Below are 15,656 nucleotides of genomic sequence, written 5' to 3'. Positions count from 1 at the left end.
CACCTGCAGGCTTAAGAGCCCATGGGGCCATCCTGACCCCACAACACACAGGCTCTGGGTTGGCTGTAGCCCCAGTGGCTCCATCAGGTATAACCCGTTGCCCAACCCTACCCTGAGGACCACACACAGAGCTCCCAAAAACGTTTTATTTAAAAAAAAATGCTCAAATATCTGAAATTGGGCAAAGGTAGGGGGTGGGCAGGCGGGCTGAGGTGTCCCAGGTCTGTGGCTGCCTAGCTGGGCAAGGGGCTGGTGAGCAGCTGCTCCAGACACCACTGGACTTCCTCCAGGCCCCGGTAGGCCCGCTTCAGACCCCGGGGAAGGCAGCGGCAGGACTCCAGGTTGAGGTAGAGCAGGCCTGGGCAGCTGCTGATCACAGAGCTGTGGGGAAAGCAGGCCACAGGAAGTTGAGCTGTTGCCCCAGAAGGGCTGGGCCAGGTTAGGGAGCTGTGCCTGCTGGTGTTCCACACCTGGCTCTGCCACCCATAGCCACCAAGACCAAGCTCAGTTCCCCTGGTGTCCCTAAGCCCACCCCACGCAGGGGCTTGGACAATATGCATGCCCTCTGACCCCTGGAGCTCTCAGGCCAGGCAGGACACCACTTCCAGGCCCCAGGCAGATGCGGTGACAGCCACCCTGGCTCCAGGGACTGGGGTTAGGGATGCTGACCTGACCGTGCTGGGTGTGACCCGGGTGCCCCTGAGGTTAAGAGAGCACAGGGCTGGGTGTGAGCCCCCAGGGGTGCTTAAGAAGGCAGCCAGGGCCTGCTCCAGGTCCTTCTCACTGAAACCCTGGCCACTCAAGTCCAGTTCTCGCAGTGTATGGCACCACTTCTGAGTCAACAGGGGGCTGCCCTCCTTGGCTAGAGTCAGCCGGTCTGACGTGCCATACAGGCCCAGATGAAGCTGCTCCAGCTCTGCGGTGAGAGGAGTGAGCATAAGCTGCAGGGCGACAAGGACTCCCACAACTCACCCGCCCGGCCACCACCCAGGACCGCTGACCCTGGCACAGCACAAGGGTCCCCACACCTCACCCATTCAGCCACCACCCACACCTCACCTGCCTGCCCACCACCCAGGACCACTGACTCCAGCATGGCACAAGGGCCCCCACACCTCATGTGCCTGGCCACAACCCAGAACCACTGACCCCGACACGGCAGATCCTGAAGGCCAGCCGGCGTGATGCGCGCACAGCCACGAAGATCTAGTAAGCGCAAGTTGGGAGAGCCGTGGAGTAGGCGGCCCAGGACCTCGTTGCTTACAAAGTTGCAGGCTGAGCTCGCCAGGCAGAGTTCCTCCAGGCTAGGGAAGCCTGGTCCGGGAGCCACCCCTCGTCCCAGAGGCTTGGGCAGCCACATCAGGTTCAGCAGCCGCAGCACCTGGGGGCAAGGCCCAGGCTGTAGATAGGGGAGCATATAAAAGGTGGGAGAGGCAGGGCGCCAGGTACCTGGAGCTGGGGGCAGCCTTTCTGCAGAGCCTCAACAGGCAGCTGAAGGGGAATGCTGTTACGGTTGATGCCGCTGCTCACCTCCAGAACCTGGAGCTGGGGGCAGCAGCTGCCCTGCAGAGGTGCGGGGGAAGGGGGTCACAGGGTCAGTGGCCTGGCAGTCCCCGGCTCAGCATCTGCCTCTGCTCCCACCAATGCCAACCTACCAGCAGTGCACCCAGGATGGCTGTCGTCTGGGAGCTGTAAGTCAGCCACAACTTGCGCATTCGGGACCCTGCCTCCTCCAAGAAGCTTACCACAGCTGTGGACTCCACCTAGGGTCCCAATACAAGAGCACCCGTCACCCCAGCCTGGGCTTTTTCAGGGCCCCTTGGGACACAGGGCTCACCATGGAGTGCTGTAGGTCCAGGCTATGGAGCTGGCAGCAGGCTTTGGCTAGCATGACCAGAGCATCAGCAGTCACACCGTGGCAGCCGGAGAGCTTTAGGAAAGTGAGCCGAGGACAGGACTCGCCTACCAGCTGCGGGGAGACAGAGGGGCAGCTGGGGTTGGGAGAGGGCAGGCTAAGATCCACAAGGGAAACAAACAGGTGGCTGGTGCCAACCCCACGCTACCGCCTTAGCTGCGACCTCCTTTCTGCCCATGTCAGGCCTACTTGGGTGTCCCTGCCTCTGACACCTCCCTGCTGGAGGAAACAGCAGGAAAGGAGAACCAGGCAGGCAGGCAGGCCTCCCGATGGAGCAGCGTTGGGCCCTCAAGGTGCCTGACCCACTTCCTAGAGTACTCAACAATCCCAGAGGGTCACAGCTGGTGTGCAGGGCAGCCTGGAGCTCTCACCTTCAGCACGGGGTGTACCTGAGACTTCCAGTGGATGAGGGTCAGCCTCTGGAGCTGTGAAAACCTGGGCCGACAGCAGAGGCAGAGCTGCACTAATGTTCCCACACGAGTCCTTCCCACCCAACACCTTGGTGCAGGGAGACAGAAGGAGCCTGGAGCCAGGGGACAAGGAAAAGAGGGAACCCCTCACCGATTAGGCATAAGCCACTCCAGGGAAGCAAGAAGCTTCTTCTCCGCCTTGACCCCGCCCTTGGCAGGCCGGCCGGCCAGCGGGGACGACAGGGTCACGGTGTGCCAGAGCGCGGGTTGGGAAGCGGCCTCCTGCCAGCGGCGGCACACGCGCGCAGCCCTGGGAGGACAGCGTGCTGAGGCTGCCGGCCCCTTCGTAGGTGATACCCCCTCTCGCAGCGCAGTGGACATCTCGGCTCAAAGCCGGGCTCCTGGGACTCCAACCGGGCGCCTAAGGGGCTGCGCTCTCGGGCGGAGGGGTGCGCGCTCCGATGCTTTCGCCCTCCGCCCCCGCCCGGGCCACTGCTCGGACCACGTCTGGCCCAAGTCGCTGCGCTCGGCGACGGGCCCGGCAGCAGCGTTACCTGCCGAGGAAGGGCATGGGCCCGTCCGCCGCCACCAACAACCCGAAAATCTGCACCAGGATTTCCAAGGGAATGCGGTCTCCCCAGCCCGCGTCGGGCCCTTCCTCGGGCGAGGGCGCCGGGTCGGGCCTGAGCGTGGCCTTGGGCTTGGCCGCGGCGCGGCCCGGGGGCGGCTGCCGGGGAGTGCGGCGGGCAGCGCGGGGAGTGCGGCGGGCAGCGCGTCGCTGTGCGCGGGTCCGGGCGGGTCCGGGTTCGGACAGCACCAGCAGCATGCTGTCGGACGGAAGCAGGTGGTACCCCGAGCCGCTCGGCGCCAGCCGGTCCCACCACCAGTCCTCGGCCGAGCGGGCCCGCGGCGCTGCCCGAGCTCTGCGCCGGACCTGCCGGGAGGCCGGGGAAGCCATGACCACCGACGGCACTTGGGGCAGCTCCAGGGAGCGGAACGGGCGGGGCTTACAGACTGACACCCCCCGACTCTTCTCTGCGCCCGCCCGCTGACCCGCTTCCGGGGCGGGACTTCCGGCCGTGGGCCATGCCGGGGGCGGGCCCGGAGTCGCGGCGGGTGAGTCCGGTGGTGGCTGCTGTGGGGTCCTGGGCTGTCTGGACTGAGGCGGCGTCCCTGGGCCGGACGGCGGCGTCCTGGCGTGGCGGGAAGCCGGCACTAGAGCGGGAGCGCACTGGGCGCGGGACCGGGAGGCGTAGGGTCGCCCATCTGAAGCTAGTGAGAGGGCGGCGCCACTACGAGCAGAGCCGCCCCAGCCACTCCCCTGGGATCTGACTTGGCTCCTGCGGTCCCGGGCACCGCGAAGCCCTGGGGCGTGCTTGGCTCCTGCTGGTAGGCGCCCTGTCCCAGTGTCCGGCTTGGGGTGGTGGTTGCAGTGACTCCAACCCCGCCTCTCCCTGGAGAGGAGGGCTCCACTCGCTCCTTCGGCCTCCTCCCCTGGGGCTGCAGCGACTCGGGCCGGCTTCCTGCCCGCTGGCTGGCGGGCGGTGCTGCTGGGTACGTTTTAGCCAATCCTCCCCATCCCCACTCCTGCCCGGGGCTCCCCCTGTTCCCTTGGTCTCACCCTGTTGATTCCGGTTCTGTATCCTGCCTATTTGTCTGTTTCTTTCAAGCTAGAAGAGGTCTTCAGTTCCTAGAAGAGCCAAAGCGTCTCTGGACCTAGGTGGGAAAAGAACTGGCTGTGACCTTTGCCTTGACCTGGAAGGGCGCAGCCTTGGACTGAATGGCAGCACCCACACCCGGCCGTCCGGTGCTGACCCACCTGCTGGTGGCTCTCTTCGGCATGGGCTCCTGGGCTGCGGTCAATGGGATCTGGGTGGAACTACCTGTGGTGGTCAAAGAGCTTCCGGAGGGTGAGTGGGAGGAGGTGCAGGTGTGCCCAGGAAGGTGGGCCCTGTCAGTTCTTCTTCCCTTGGGTATCATGCCCCTGACATGGTCTCCTCCCTTCCCTGCAGGTTGGAGTCTCCCCTCCTACGTCTCTGTGCTTGTGGCGCTGGGGAACCTGGGTCTGCTGGTGGTGACCCTTTGGAGGCGGCTGGCCCCAGGAAAGGGCGAGCGGGTCCCCATCCGGGTGGTGCAGGTGCTGAGCATGGTGGGCACAGCTCTCCTGGCCTTTCTGTGGCACCGCGTGGTCCTAGTGGCAGGACAGTCGCATTCCGTGGCCTTCTTAGCACTGGCCTTTGTGCTGGCGCTAGCATGCTGTGCCTCTAATGTCACTTTCCTGCCCTTCCTGAGCCACCTGCCACCTCGCTTCTTACGGTCATTCTTCCTGGGTCAAGGCCTGAGTGCCCTGCTGCCCTGCGTGCTGGCCCTAGTGCAGGGTGTGGGCCGCCGTGAGTGCCCACCAGCCCCCATCAACGGCACCCCCGGCCCCCCACTCGACTTCCTTGAGCGTTTTCCCGCCGGCACCTTCTTCTGGGCACTGACTGCCCTTCTGGTCGCTTCAGCTGCTGCCTTTCAGGGTCTCCTGCTGCTGTTGCCACCACCATCTGTACCCACAGGGGGCTTAGGATCAGGCCTCCAGGTGGGAGCCCCAGGAGCAGAGGAAGAGGTGGAAGAGGCCTCACCATTGCAAGAGCCACCAAGCCAGGCAGCAGGCACCACCCCTGGTCCAGACCCTAAGGCCTATCAGCTTCTCTCAGCCCACAGTGCCTGCCTGCTGGGGCTGTTGGCTGCCACCAACGCACTGACCAACGGCGTGCTACCTGCTGTGCAAAGCTTTTCCTGCTTACCCTACGGGCGTCTGGCCTACCACCTGGCTGTGGTGCTGGGCAGTGCTGCCAATCCCCTGGCCTGCTTCCTGGCCATGGGTGTGCTGTGCAGGTACACAAGGGCCCTTCAGCCCCTGTGCGGGTGGAACTCAGGGCTGGGAGCCAGGTCCTGGCACAGTCAGCCCTGACACTCTGCTCACTCTCTACAGATCCTTGGCAGGGCTGGGCGGCCTCTCTCTGCTGGGCGTGCTCTTTGGGGGCTACCTGATGGCGCTGGCAGTCCTGAGCCCCTGCCCGCCCCTGGTGGGCACCTCGGCAGGGGTGGTCCTCGTGGTGAGCACAGGGGACGTGAAGTGGGGTGGGGGCGTTTTCGTGGAGCAGGCACATCTCACGCTCAGCTGCTGCTGTGTCCCCTCAGGTCCTGTCGTGGGTGCTGTGTCTTGGTGTTTTCTCCTACGTGAAGGTGGCAGCTAGCTCCCTGCTGCATGGCGGGGGCCGGCCGGCATTGCTGGCAGCCGGTGTGGCCATTCAGGTGGGCTCTCTGCTCGGCGCTGTTGCTATGTTCCCCCCCACCAGCATCTATCACGTGTTCCACAGCAGAAAGGACTGTGCAGACCCCTGTGACTCCTGAGCCTGGGCAGGTGGGGACCCCGCTCCCCGACGCCTGTCTTTCCCTCAACGCTGCCACCATGCCTGAGTGCCTGCAGCCCAAGAGGCCCGCACACCGGTACACTCGTGGACACCACACACTCCATAGGAGACCCTGGCTCTCTGGGGCGGGGGGAAAGGGCAGGGGGCAGGCTTGGAGCCAGGGACCGGTGGGGGCTGTAGGGTAAGCCCCTGAGCCTAGGACCTACGTGTGGTTTGTGTAATAAAACATTTTTATTTAATGAGTTGGCATTAATTCTTTGAGCATCTCTTTCTGTGTGTATGCTTCTGTGAACTAGAGCCATGGCCGGGCCTGTTTAACAGGGGCCACCTCTCCCCAGGCCCTGGGCAGGTCCTTACCCACCGCAGGCTGGTCTCACAGATCGTACAGTCATGGCCCTCTGAGCCCAGACTCCCCTACATTCCTTCTTGGAACTGCCCTGGGCTCTCTGGGCACACAGGAGCTACCAGCTTCGGTGGTCAGAGGAGTAGAGGAGCCTCTTCCCAGCAAGGCCACTGCTCCACGAGTACCTCTCAAGGGCATTAGGGTCAGTTGGATGGGGCTGCAATGTGCCGAGCCCCGTGCCCACCCTTAGCCCTGGAGTGACAGCCTGCCTGCTGGCTTCCCAGGAGTATCCTGCTACGGATTTTTACCGGGGGTTGGTGTGCAGGCACCGGGGTACTCAGTGAGGGGGACTCAGAAGAGACAGAGTTTAAGGTTTTGGCCCGTCAGGACCCTTTGGCCTGAGTATTGCCCCCTCCCCTGAGCCTCTAGCCTCTCAGTGCCAGCTCCTTCTGCAATCAGACCCTCAAAGGCCCCAAACCCTTTCTTTAGGCAGATTTAGCTACAGCTGCCTTCTCCCTGGGCTGATGGCACACCGCCCCTGGCCCTGAACAGCCTGGGCCTGTAAGTGTTGGCATCTGCAGGGAACAGGACCTCAGCACTGACCATGGCCTATCCTGGGCTGGGTGGTTCTCAGGCACCCACAAAAAGGGCTGGAGCCGCAAAAGAACTAATTGAGAGGAGCCCCTGAGCCTGGCAGCAAGGATCTGGAAGAAAGTGCTGGGGGAGGCCGTGCCAAGGTAGGAGCCTGGCTTTCTTCACCTTGTGGGCAGCCACCCCAGGGAGGCAGGACACCGAACTGTGAGCAGTGTGACGGGCCTGGCAGCAAGGCCCATTCTCACAGGCAAGAGGCCCCACTTCTGCAGAGGAGCCCCTGCAGCCGCAGGGAGCGTGCAGGCACTGGGGAAGGTGGGTCTGTTCCTGCTGCCCAAGCTCTGCCTGCGACGGTTCGGCTCTCTGGAGGCCCTTTCTGATTGTCCTTGGGTTGGCCTGCACATGGGCCTTTGAAGGCTTGGTCTTCCTTCCTGCTTCTACTCCCTCCTGTCTTGGCAGGACCATCCAAGGAGGAAGGAGCCCCCGTGACCGGGAAAGCCTCTGGTCTGGGGCCCCATCAAACATCAGGGCAGGCCAGCTCCCAGGGGACTCAGGAACCCCAGCTCTGAGGGCAGAGGCCACCGCCAGCTCCAGCCTTCTAGGATGCTGCCACCTGAGGCTGGGCCCCTGTCCCGCTGACCCGGCTGCTTCCCTTTGGGGGTTGCAGGTACTGAGGGCTCTAGGGGGTGGGGGCTGCAGGTTGAGTGAGTTTCAGAAGTCACCTGGTAAGAGAAGAAAGCTTCTGAGGGAGGATGAGGACAAGGATGGGACGAGGTGGCTGGTGTCGGTGGCACGGCTGTGGGCAGGCAGCAGGGCTCCTGGTCTCATGCTCGCCCCCTTCCCCTCATCGCTCTGCCCCCACCACTATCAACACTGGTGCTTGGGGCCTGCCCTCTCCTGTCCACCCGGGGCTGGAGGCTGGTAGAGCCACCTCCCAGCTTCTTCCTGTCTTCCCTCCCATAGGGCAGCGATCAAAGGCACCCATGGAGCCTCTGCTGTGTGCCACACATGAGCCGCACTCCCCCAGGCCGCAGAGGAGCAAGGTGCACAGGCCTGAGTGAGGAATCCCCTGCCTTTTGAAGTCTCTGTGAGCTTCCTGCCCATGCTCAGTAGGAACTGGGGCAGGGGTCAGAATAATAATGGCAGGAAGGTGCCTCGGGGCCGAGGCCTTGAGCACTGCTCACTTACAGTTTCCCAGGGCTGAGCCCAGGGCCAAAGCTGGGCCCCTGGGAGGCAGGATAGCTGCACAGCAAGTGACCAGAGGTTCCGAAGCGCGAAACCCTGCCCGAGAGGAATTTGGAGGAGACTCCATCCTCCACCAGAAGGCAGGAGTGGAGCTGGATCCGATACCCCGCACCGTCCCCAAAGGGTGGTCCCCTGAGTAGGAGCAAAGCCTGCAACTCACTGTTCCTTGTCCCACCACAAGGAAAAGTCTCCTGGGCTCCTTAACAGCAGAGAAGGGGCCAGGTGCAGTAACTCATGCCTGTAATCCCAGCACTTTGGGAGGCCGAGGCAGGTGGACCACCTGAGGTCAGGAATTCGAGACCAACCTGGCAAACATGGCAAAACCCTGTCTCTACTAAAAATATAAAAACATACCGGGCGTGGTGGCGGGTGCCTGTAATCCCAGCTACTCGGGAGGCTGAGGCACAAAAATCGCTTGAACCCAGGAGGCGGAGGTTGCAGTGAGCCGAGGTCGTGCCATTGCACTCCAGCCTGGGCGACAAGAGTGAAACTCTGTCTCAAAAAAAGAAAAAAAAAAACAGCAGCAAAGGGCCAGCCGGACCGTGGCCACCACGTGCAGCTGCCACCCCCAGGTGCGTGGCCATCCCATCTGATGCTGATCCCGTTTGTGTGGGCACAAGCCTTGCTGGCTGTGATTGAGCAGGTGACCGAAGAGCCTTCCCCTCCTTCAGTTCCATAGTTCTCTGCCCAGCTTAGTCCCTAGACAGGTACAGGTGACTATGGGGTGAAGGAACAGTTGCACCCCTTGATTTTTTGTTTGTTTTTTAGAGATCGGGTTTCACTCTGTTGCCCAGGCCTGAGGCTCAAGTGAGGTCAAGGACTCAAATGATCCTCTCACCTCAGCCTCCTGAGTAACTGGGATGGCAGGCACACACCACCACCCTAGCTGATTTTCTTTTTTTCTTTTTTTGAGACTGAGTCTCACTCTGTCACCAGGCTGGAGTGCAATGGCGCAATCTCGGCTCACTGCAACCTCTGCCTCCCGGTTTCAAGTGATTCTCCTGCCTCAGCCTCCCGAGTAGCCGGGATTACTGGCGTGTGCCACTACGCCCAGCTAATTTTTGTATTTTTAGTAGAGACGAGGTTTCACCATGTTGGCCAGGCTGGCCTTGAACTCCTGACCTCAGGTGATCCGCCTGCCTCGGCCTCCCACAGTGCTGGGATGACAGGCTGAGCCACCACGCCCAACTGAGGGTTTGTTTCTATCAGGATGTTTTCTCATATCTAAAACCATCTTGGGCCAGGCACCATGGCTCACACCTGTAATCTCAGCACTGGGCAACATAGTGAGATCCCATATCTACCAAAAAATTAAAAATTGACTGGGCATGGTGGTGAGAGCCTACAGTCCCACTTACTCCGGAGGCTGAGGCAAGAGGATCACTTGAGCCCAAGAGGTCTAGGCTGTAGTGAGCCTTGATTGTACCACTGCACTTCAGCCTGGGTAACAGAGCGAGACCCTGTCTCTAAATAAAATTAATTATCTTGGAGATTCCCCAGAGGTTTGTCCTTTTACCTCCTGCTCTTGATTCTCAGGAGCTCTTATGGAGCCCCCTCACTTTTCATGGCAACATAGGTATTTGCATGGTGTCTTGTGGGCGGAGGATTACCCAGGTGCCAAGGCAAGAGACTGAAGGCACAAACTGTTTCAGTATAATAAAGAAAATAGACTAAGAACAGTCATAATACAAATTAGATATAGAGATGAGCATGGACAATTATCAATCATTATTATAAACATTAATTGTTAGCTTTTAATATTACTCTTTGTTGCATTACTAACATAACCTAGGAATAACCGACGGGCATAGGGTCAGGTGCTGAAGGGACACTGTGAGAAGTGACCTAGAAGGCAAGAGGTGAGCCTTCTATCACGCCGCATAAGGGCCGCTTGAGGGCTCCTTGGTCAAGCGGTAACGCCAGTGTCTGGGAAGGCACCCGTTACTTAGCAGACCATGAAAGGGAGTCTCCTTTCCTTGGAGGAGTCAGGGAACACTCTGCCCCATCAGCTTCCTGTGGAAGGCTGGATATCATCCAGGCCTGTGTGTAGTCACCCGGAGGCCTAAACCCCTCCCTGTGGTGCTGTGCTTCAGTGGTCACGCTCCTCGTCCACTTTCATGCTCCTCCCGTACTCCTGGTTCCTCTTTGAAGTTCGTAGTAGATAGTGGTAGGAGAAATAGTGGAAGTCTTAAAAGTCTTTGATCTTTCTTATGAGTGCATAGAAGAAAACGCTGACGTATGCCGCCTTCTCTCTCTGCTTTTGCTACCTAAGAGGGCAGGGCCCCCCATCCTGTGATCATGTGACTTGCTTCGCTTTATCAATCTCTTAGAAGATTCACCCTCCTTACCCTGCCCCCTTGTCTTGTATGCGATAAATATCAGCGAGCCCAGCCGTTCGGGGCCACTACAGGTCTCCGCGTCTTGATGGTAGTTGTCCCCCAGGCCCAGCTGTTTTCTCTTTATCTCTTTGCCTTGTGTCTTTATTTATTACAATCTCTGGTCTCTGCACACAGGGAGAACACCCGCTAAGCTTCGTAGGGCTGGACCCTACAGTGTCTTAGTTCGTTTTGTGCTGCTATAATGCCACAGACTGGGTAATTGATAATAAACTGGGATTTATTGGTTCTAGAGATTTGGAAGTCCAAGAGGGAGGGGCCACATCTCATGAGGACCTTCTTGCTGCCACGTAACATGCCAGGAGGCATGTGGCTGGACGGAAAGCGGCCAAACTCATCCTTTTATAGGGAATCAACTCCCGAATTAATGGCATTAATCCCTTCATGAGGGCGAAGCCCTCAAGACCTGATCACCTCTTAAAGGCCCTACCTCCGGCCGGGCACGGTGGCTCACGACTAATCCCAGCATGTTGGGAGGCCGAGGCGGGGGGATCACAAGCTCGGGAGTTCAAGACCAGCCTGACCAACGTGGAGAAACCCCGTCTCTCTAAATATACAAAATTTGCCAGGCGTGGTGGCACATGCATGTAATCCCAGCTATTTGGGAGGCTGAGGCAGGAGAATCGTTTGAACCCAGGAGGCAGAGGTTGCGACGAGCCAAGATTGCACCACTGCACTCCAGCCTGAGACGACAGAGCGAGACTCCATCAAAAAAAAAAAAAAAAAAAAAAAAAAGGTCCCATCTCCAATACTGCCACATTGGGGACCAAGTTTGCAATCCGTGAACTTTGGGGGACACATTCAAACCACAGCACATAGCTTCAGTTAAGAGACTCTTCTCCTTTTACAGAATACAATTGGATGAATTGGTTAGGCCACCAAGGCCTTGCCCAGATTGTCATATGGAGAGTTCTGCTCTTTCACTAGGGATGACCAGCCGCTGCTGCGGACCTTGGGTTGCTGTTATGAAGGAGTGCCTGCAAATTCTCCTGAGGGTGCAGGACCCAGGCCGTGCAGGTGACCAGGAAGGTGATTTCCTGGCAGGCCCAGGAACATAGAAATTGACCCATGATAGGTATTGTATTTCTTGCCTCTGCAAACAAGCAAACAATACAGGTCCACTCTGATATTTCTTTTCTTTTCTTATTTATTTATTTATTTTGAGACAGTTTCACTCTTGTCACCCAGGCTGGAGTCCAACGGTGTTAGCTCACTGCAACCTCTGCCTCCTGGGTTCAAGCGATTCTCCTGCCTCAGCCTCCCAAGTAGCTGAAATTACCCCCAGCTAATTTTTGTTTTGTTTTTTGTTTTGTTTTTTTGGGACGGAGTCTCGCTCTGTCACTCAGGCTGGCGCAGTGGCACGATCTTGGTTCAATGCAACCTCCACTTTCCAGGTTCTCCTGCCTCAGCCATGTGAGTACCTGGGACTACAGGCACGTGCCACCACGCCCAGCTAATTTTTTTTTTTTTATTTTTAGTAGAGATGGGATTTCACCATGTTAGCTAGGATAATCTCGATCTCCGGACCTCGTGATCCACCTGCCTCGGCCTCCCAAAGTGCTGGGATTACAGGCCTGAGCCACCATGCCCGACAATTTTTGTATTTTTAGTGGAGACAGAGTTTCACCATGTTGATCAGGCTGGCTGTGAACTCCTGACCTCAAGTGATCCACCTGCCTCGGCCTCCCAAAGTACTGGGATTACAGTCGTGAACCACTGCACCCAGCCCCAATTTGATATTTCTTATGAAAACTTCCAGCAAAGCAAACTTAAGGTGGCCTATATGGTGCATTTACAGTCTTTCTGCACCTGTGTAAATAATTGGACCACATTTGCTGACACCAGCTTCATTTTATGGCCTAGTGTGATTTATTTTTTATTTTATTTTATTTTATTTTGAGACAAGGTCTCACTTTTTTGCCCAGGCTGGAGTGCAATGGCACAATCTTGGCTCATTGCAACCTCCACCTCCTGAGTTCAAGCCATTCTCCCGCCTCAGCCTCCCGAGTAGCTGGGATTACAGGCACGGGCCACCACGCCCGGCTAATTTTGTATTTTTAGTAGAGACAGGATTTTTCCGTGTTGGTCAGGCTGGTCTGGAACTCCCAAATTCAGGTGATCCGCCTGCCTCGGCCTCCCAAAGGGCTGGGATTACAGGCATGAGCCACTGCAGTCAGCCTTTTTTTTTTTTTTTTGAGATGGAGTTTTGCTCTGTCGCCCAGGCTGGAGTGCACTGGCACGATCTCGGTTCTCTGCAACCTCTGCCTCCTGGGTTCAAGCGATTCTCCTGCCTCAGCCTCCCAAGTAGCTGGAACTACAAGCATGCACCACCATGCCCAGTTAATTTTTGTATTTTTAGTAGACACGGGGTTTAGCCATGTTGGTCAGGCTGGTCTCGAACTCCTGACCTCAGGTGATCTGCCCACCTCAGCCTCCCAAAGTGCTGGGATCACAGGCACCAGCCACAGCACCCGGCCAAGCGATCTTTTTTTGAAAATTGTTTTTAATCAAAAGAGGAAGTGGGAGTCAGCGATGAAATCTTTGAACTTTGGAATAAGCAAAACCTATCACTGGTATTTCCAGTGGAAAAGTGCACGTGATTTAGAGTTCAGGTTCCCAGGTTTTCTGACTGTGATTTATATTCCTGCTCTTCATTGTCTCTGAATGATTTTACGGGTCTGTAAATTACAAATAATTGATAGCAATGCAAGTCATTCCCTTTTATACACATGTAAGTAATTTTGGTCCAGAGGAGGTGCCACTATTTTTTCCTTTGGAAAAAGTTTGTCTCACATCTATTTTTATATTTCAGCATTTTATGTTTCAGCTTTTTATCATTCCTTTACTCCATATAAATTTGTGATTCTCAGGAGGTGGAGGTTGCAGTGAGCCAAGATCATGCCATTGCACTCCAGCCTGGGCGACAGGGCGAGACTCTGTCTCAAAAAATAAAATTCGTGGTAGGCTTCTCTTTTGAATGGGTCATAACAATTTTCCTGGTTTCCTCATTAGTTAATTTGTTTGTTTGTTTGTTTGTGTTTTGAGATGGAGTATCCCTCTGTCACCCAGGCTGGAATGCAGTGGGGCAATCCCAGCTCACTGCAGCCTCTGCCTCCCAGGTTCAAGGGATTCTCCTGCCTCAGCCTCTCAAGTACCTGGGATTACAGGCACCAGGCACCATGTCCAGCTAATTTTTGTATTTTTAGTAGAGACGGGGTTTCGCCACATTGCCCAGACTGGTCTTGAACTCCTGACCTCAGGCGACCCATTTGCCTGGGCCTCCCAAAGTGTTGGCATTACAGGCCTGAGCCACCACACCCAGCTAAGGTAGTTAAATGAATCTTTGACACACTGTCCTCATTTCCTAGGGTTGCCAGAACAAATTACCACAAGGTTAGTGACTTAAAATTGATGAACAATTTTATTCTTAGTCACTTTGCAAGCCAGGGACCTCCAGCCAACAATGCCCCAGCTGGGCCTCACTGGACCATACTACCTGCTGCAGAGACAGCTGGTTCACTCAGCCCACCTAGGCTGAATCTGGCTTGCGCACTGGTTCCCAAGTTCTTGTCCTGCACTTATGAAGAATGGGGATACACTGGCAAACAAAGAGTGAGGGTGGAGATTTTACTGAGTGATAAAAGAGGTGGGGGTTTATTGAGTGATAAAAGAGCTTTCAGCAGAGAGGCGACATGGGAGGTCCCCCTACCTAAAGGCAGGAAGTCCCCTCAATGTGGCTGAGTCCAGAGCTTTTATGGGCTCAGTATTGGGTGGGGGCAGGCCATAGGTAGTATTAGAAAAGGCAACATTCAACTGGTTAAAAAGCATTATTCAGGCCGAGTGTGGTGGCTGGCTCCTGTAATCCCAGCACTTTGGGAGGCTGAGGCAGGCGGATCATCATCTGAGGTCAGGAGTTTGGGACCAGACTGGCCAACATGGTGAAACCCTATCTCTACTAAAATACAAAAAATAGCCGGGTGTGGTGGCGTGTGCCCGTACTCCCAGTTACTGGGGAGGCTGAGGCATGAGAATTGCTTGCACCAGGAGGCAGAGGTTGCAGTGAGTCAGGATCGTGCTACTGCACTCCAACAGCCTGGGTGACAGAGTAAGGCTCTCTCTCTCAAAATAATAATAATAATAATAATAAAAAAATAAAAGCATTATTCAGAAAGAATCCATCAGGAAAGGGCAGGCAAACAGGAACAGAAATTCTCGCTCTGGGTCTCAGGTTTCATCCCAGACCAGCAGTTCTGTGTTTCAGACTTCAGGCTTTTTTTTTAGCTTGGAGGTAGGGTTTCACTGGGGACCTGCCTCTATCTGCCTAGGCATTTGGCTACCTCCTGTCGCTATCAAAATGTCAGGGCTGAGTTCAGTGGCTCTTGCCTATAATCCCAGCACTTTGGGAGGCTGAGGTGGGGAGGATTGCTTGAGACTAGGACTCAAGCAATCAACACTGTCTCTAGATAAATTTTTTTTTTTTTTTTTTTTGAGAGGGAGTCTCGCTCTGTTGCCCAGGCTGGAGTGCAATGGCCGGATCTCAGCTCACTGCAAGCTCCGCCTCCCGGGTTTATGCCATTCTCCTGCCTCAGCCTCCTGAGTAGCTGGGACTACAGGTACCCGCCACCTCGTCCGGCTAGTTTTTTGTATTTTTTAGTAGAGATGGGGTTTAACCGGGTTAGCCAGGATGGTCTCGATCTCCTGACCTTGTGATCCGCCCGTCTCGGCCTCCCAAAGTGCTGGGATTACAGGCTTGAGCCACTGCGCCCGGCCAGAAAAATTTTAAAATTAGCTAGGTGTGGTGGTGCATGCCTATAGTTCCAGCTACTTGGGAAGCTGAGAAGGGAGGATCCCTTGATCCCAGGAGGTCGAGGCTACAGTGAGCCGTGATCACACCACTGCACCCCAGTCTGGGCCACAGAGTGAGACTCTGTCTCTTAAAAAAATAAAAATAGGACCAGGCACAGTGGCTCACGCCTGTAATCCCAGCAATTTGGGAGGCCGAGATGGGTGGATCACGAGGTCAGGAGATCGAGACCATCCTGGCTAACACGGTGAAACCCCGCCTCTACTAAAAAATACAAAAAACTAGCCGGACGAGATGGCGGGTGCCTGTAGTCCCAGTTACTTGGGAGGCTGAGGCAGGAGAATGGCATGAACCCGGGAGGTGGAGCTTGCAGTGAGCTGAGATCTGGCCACTGCACTCCAGCCTGAGCGACACAGCGAGACTCCATCTCAAAATAAATAAATAAATAAATAAATAAATAAATAAATAAATAAATAAAAAAATAATAATAGTGCCAGGGGCCGGGTACGGTGGCTCATGCCTGTGATACCAGC

At 56.6% G+C, this 15,656-nt stretch overlaps 4 protein-coding genes across 5 annotated transcripts in view; 2 read left to right on the top strand and 2 right to left on the bottom strand.

Annotated features, from left to right (window-relative positions):
• The window catches only part of ADCK5 (aarF domain containing kinase 5), a 77,705-nt gene that overhangs the window by 40,072 nt on the left and 21,977 nt on the right, over positions 1-15,656 (top strand). The gene's annotated exons all lie outside the window — the stretch shown is intronic.
• The window catches only part of SCRT1 (scratch family transcriptional repressor 1), a 48,753-nt gene that overhangs the window by 23,446 nt on the left and 9,651 nt on the right, over positions 1-15,656 (bottom strand). The window lies entirely within an intron of this gene.
• On the bottom strand, positions 133-3,356 carry FBXL6 (F-box and leucine rich repeat protein 6). Its single transcript, XM_050800920.1, has 9 exons — positions 2,880-3,356; positions 2,477-2,635; positions 2,287-2,350; positions 1,838-1,969; positions 1,656-1,763; positions 1,450-1,563; positions 1,150-1,381; positions 670-916; positions 133-381 (listed from the first exon to the last, which is right to left on the bottom strand). Exons 1-9 carry the CDS (start codon positions 3,281-3,283, stop codon positions 234-236), a joined length of 1,608 nt encoding a protein of 535 aa, XP_050656877.1. The 5' UTR covers positions 3,284-3,356; the 3' UTR covers positions 133-233.
• On the top strand, positions 3,396-5,983 carry SLC52A2 (solute carrier family 52 member 2). Of its 2 annotated transcripts, none has more exons than XM_050800942.1 (5): positions 3,396-3,600; positions 3,996-4,235; positions 4,338-5,205; positions 5,303-5,426; positions 5,512-5,983. In XM_050800942.1, the coding sequence occupies exons 2-5, from the start codon at positions 4,106-4,108 to the stop codon at positions 5,722-5,724; spliced, it is 1,335 nt and encodes a 444-aa protein (XP_050656899.1). In that variant the 5' UTR covers positions 3,396-3,600; positions 3,996-4,105; the 3' UTR covers positions 5,725-5,983. The 2 variants fall into 2 exon arrangements, with proteins under 2 accessions (XP_050656899.1, XP_050656898.1); XM_050800941.1 differs by having other exon boundaries at positions 3,396-3,879.

Source organism: Macaca thibetana, chromosome 8 (genome assembly GCF_024542745.1).
Source record: "Macaca thibetana thibetana isolate TM-01 chromosome 8, ASM2454274v1, whole genome shotgun sequence".
In the NCBI taxonomy this organism is placed as follows: domain Eukaryota; kingdom Metazoa; phylum Chordata; class Mammalia; order Primates; family Cercopithecidae; genus Macaca; species Macaca thibetana.
Note: the sequence above shows the minus strand (reverse complement) of the source record. Positions and strands in the feature narration are given on the sequence as shown.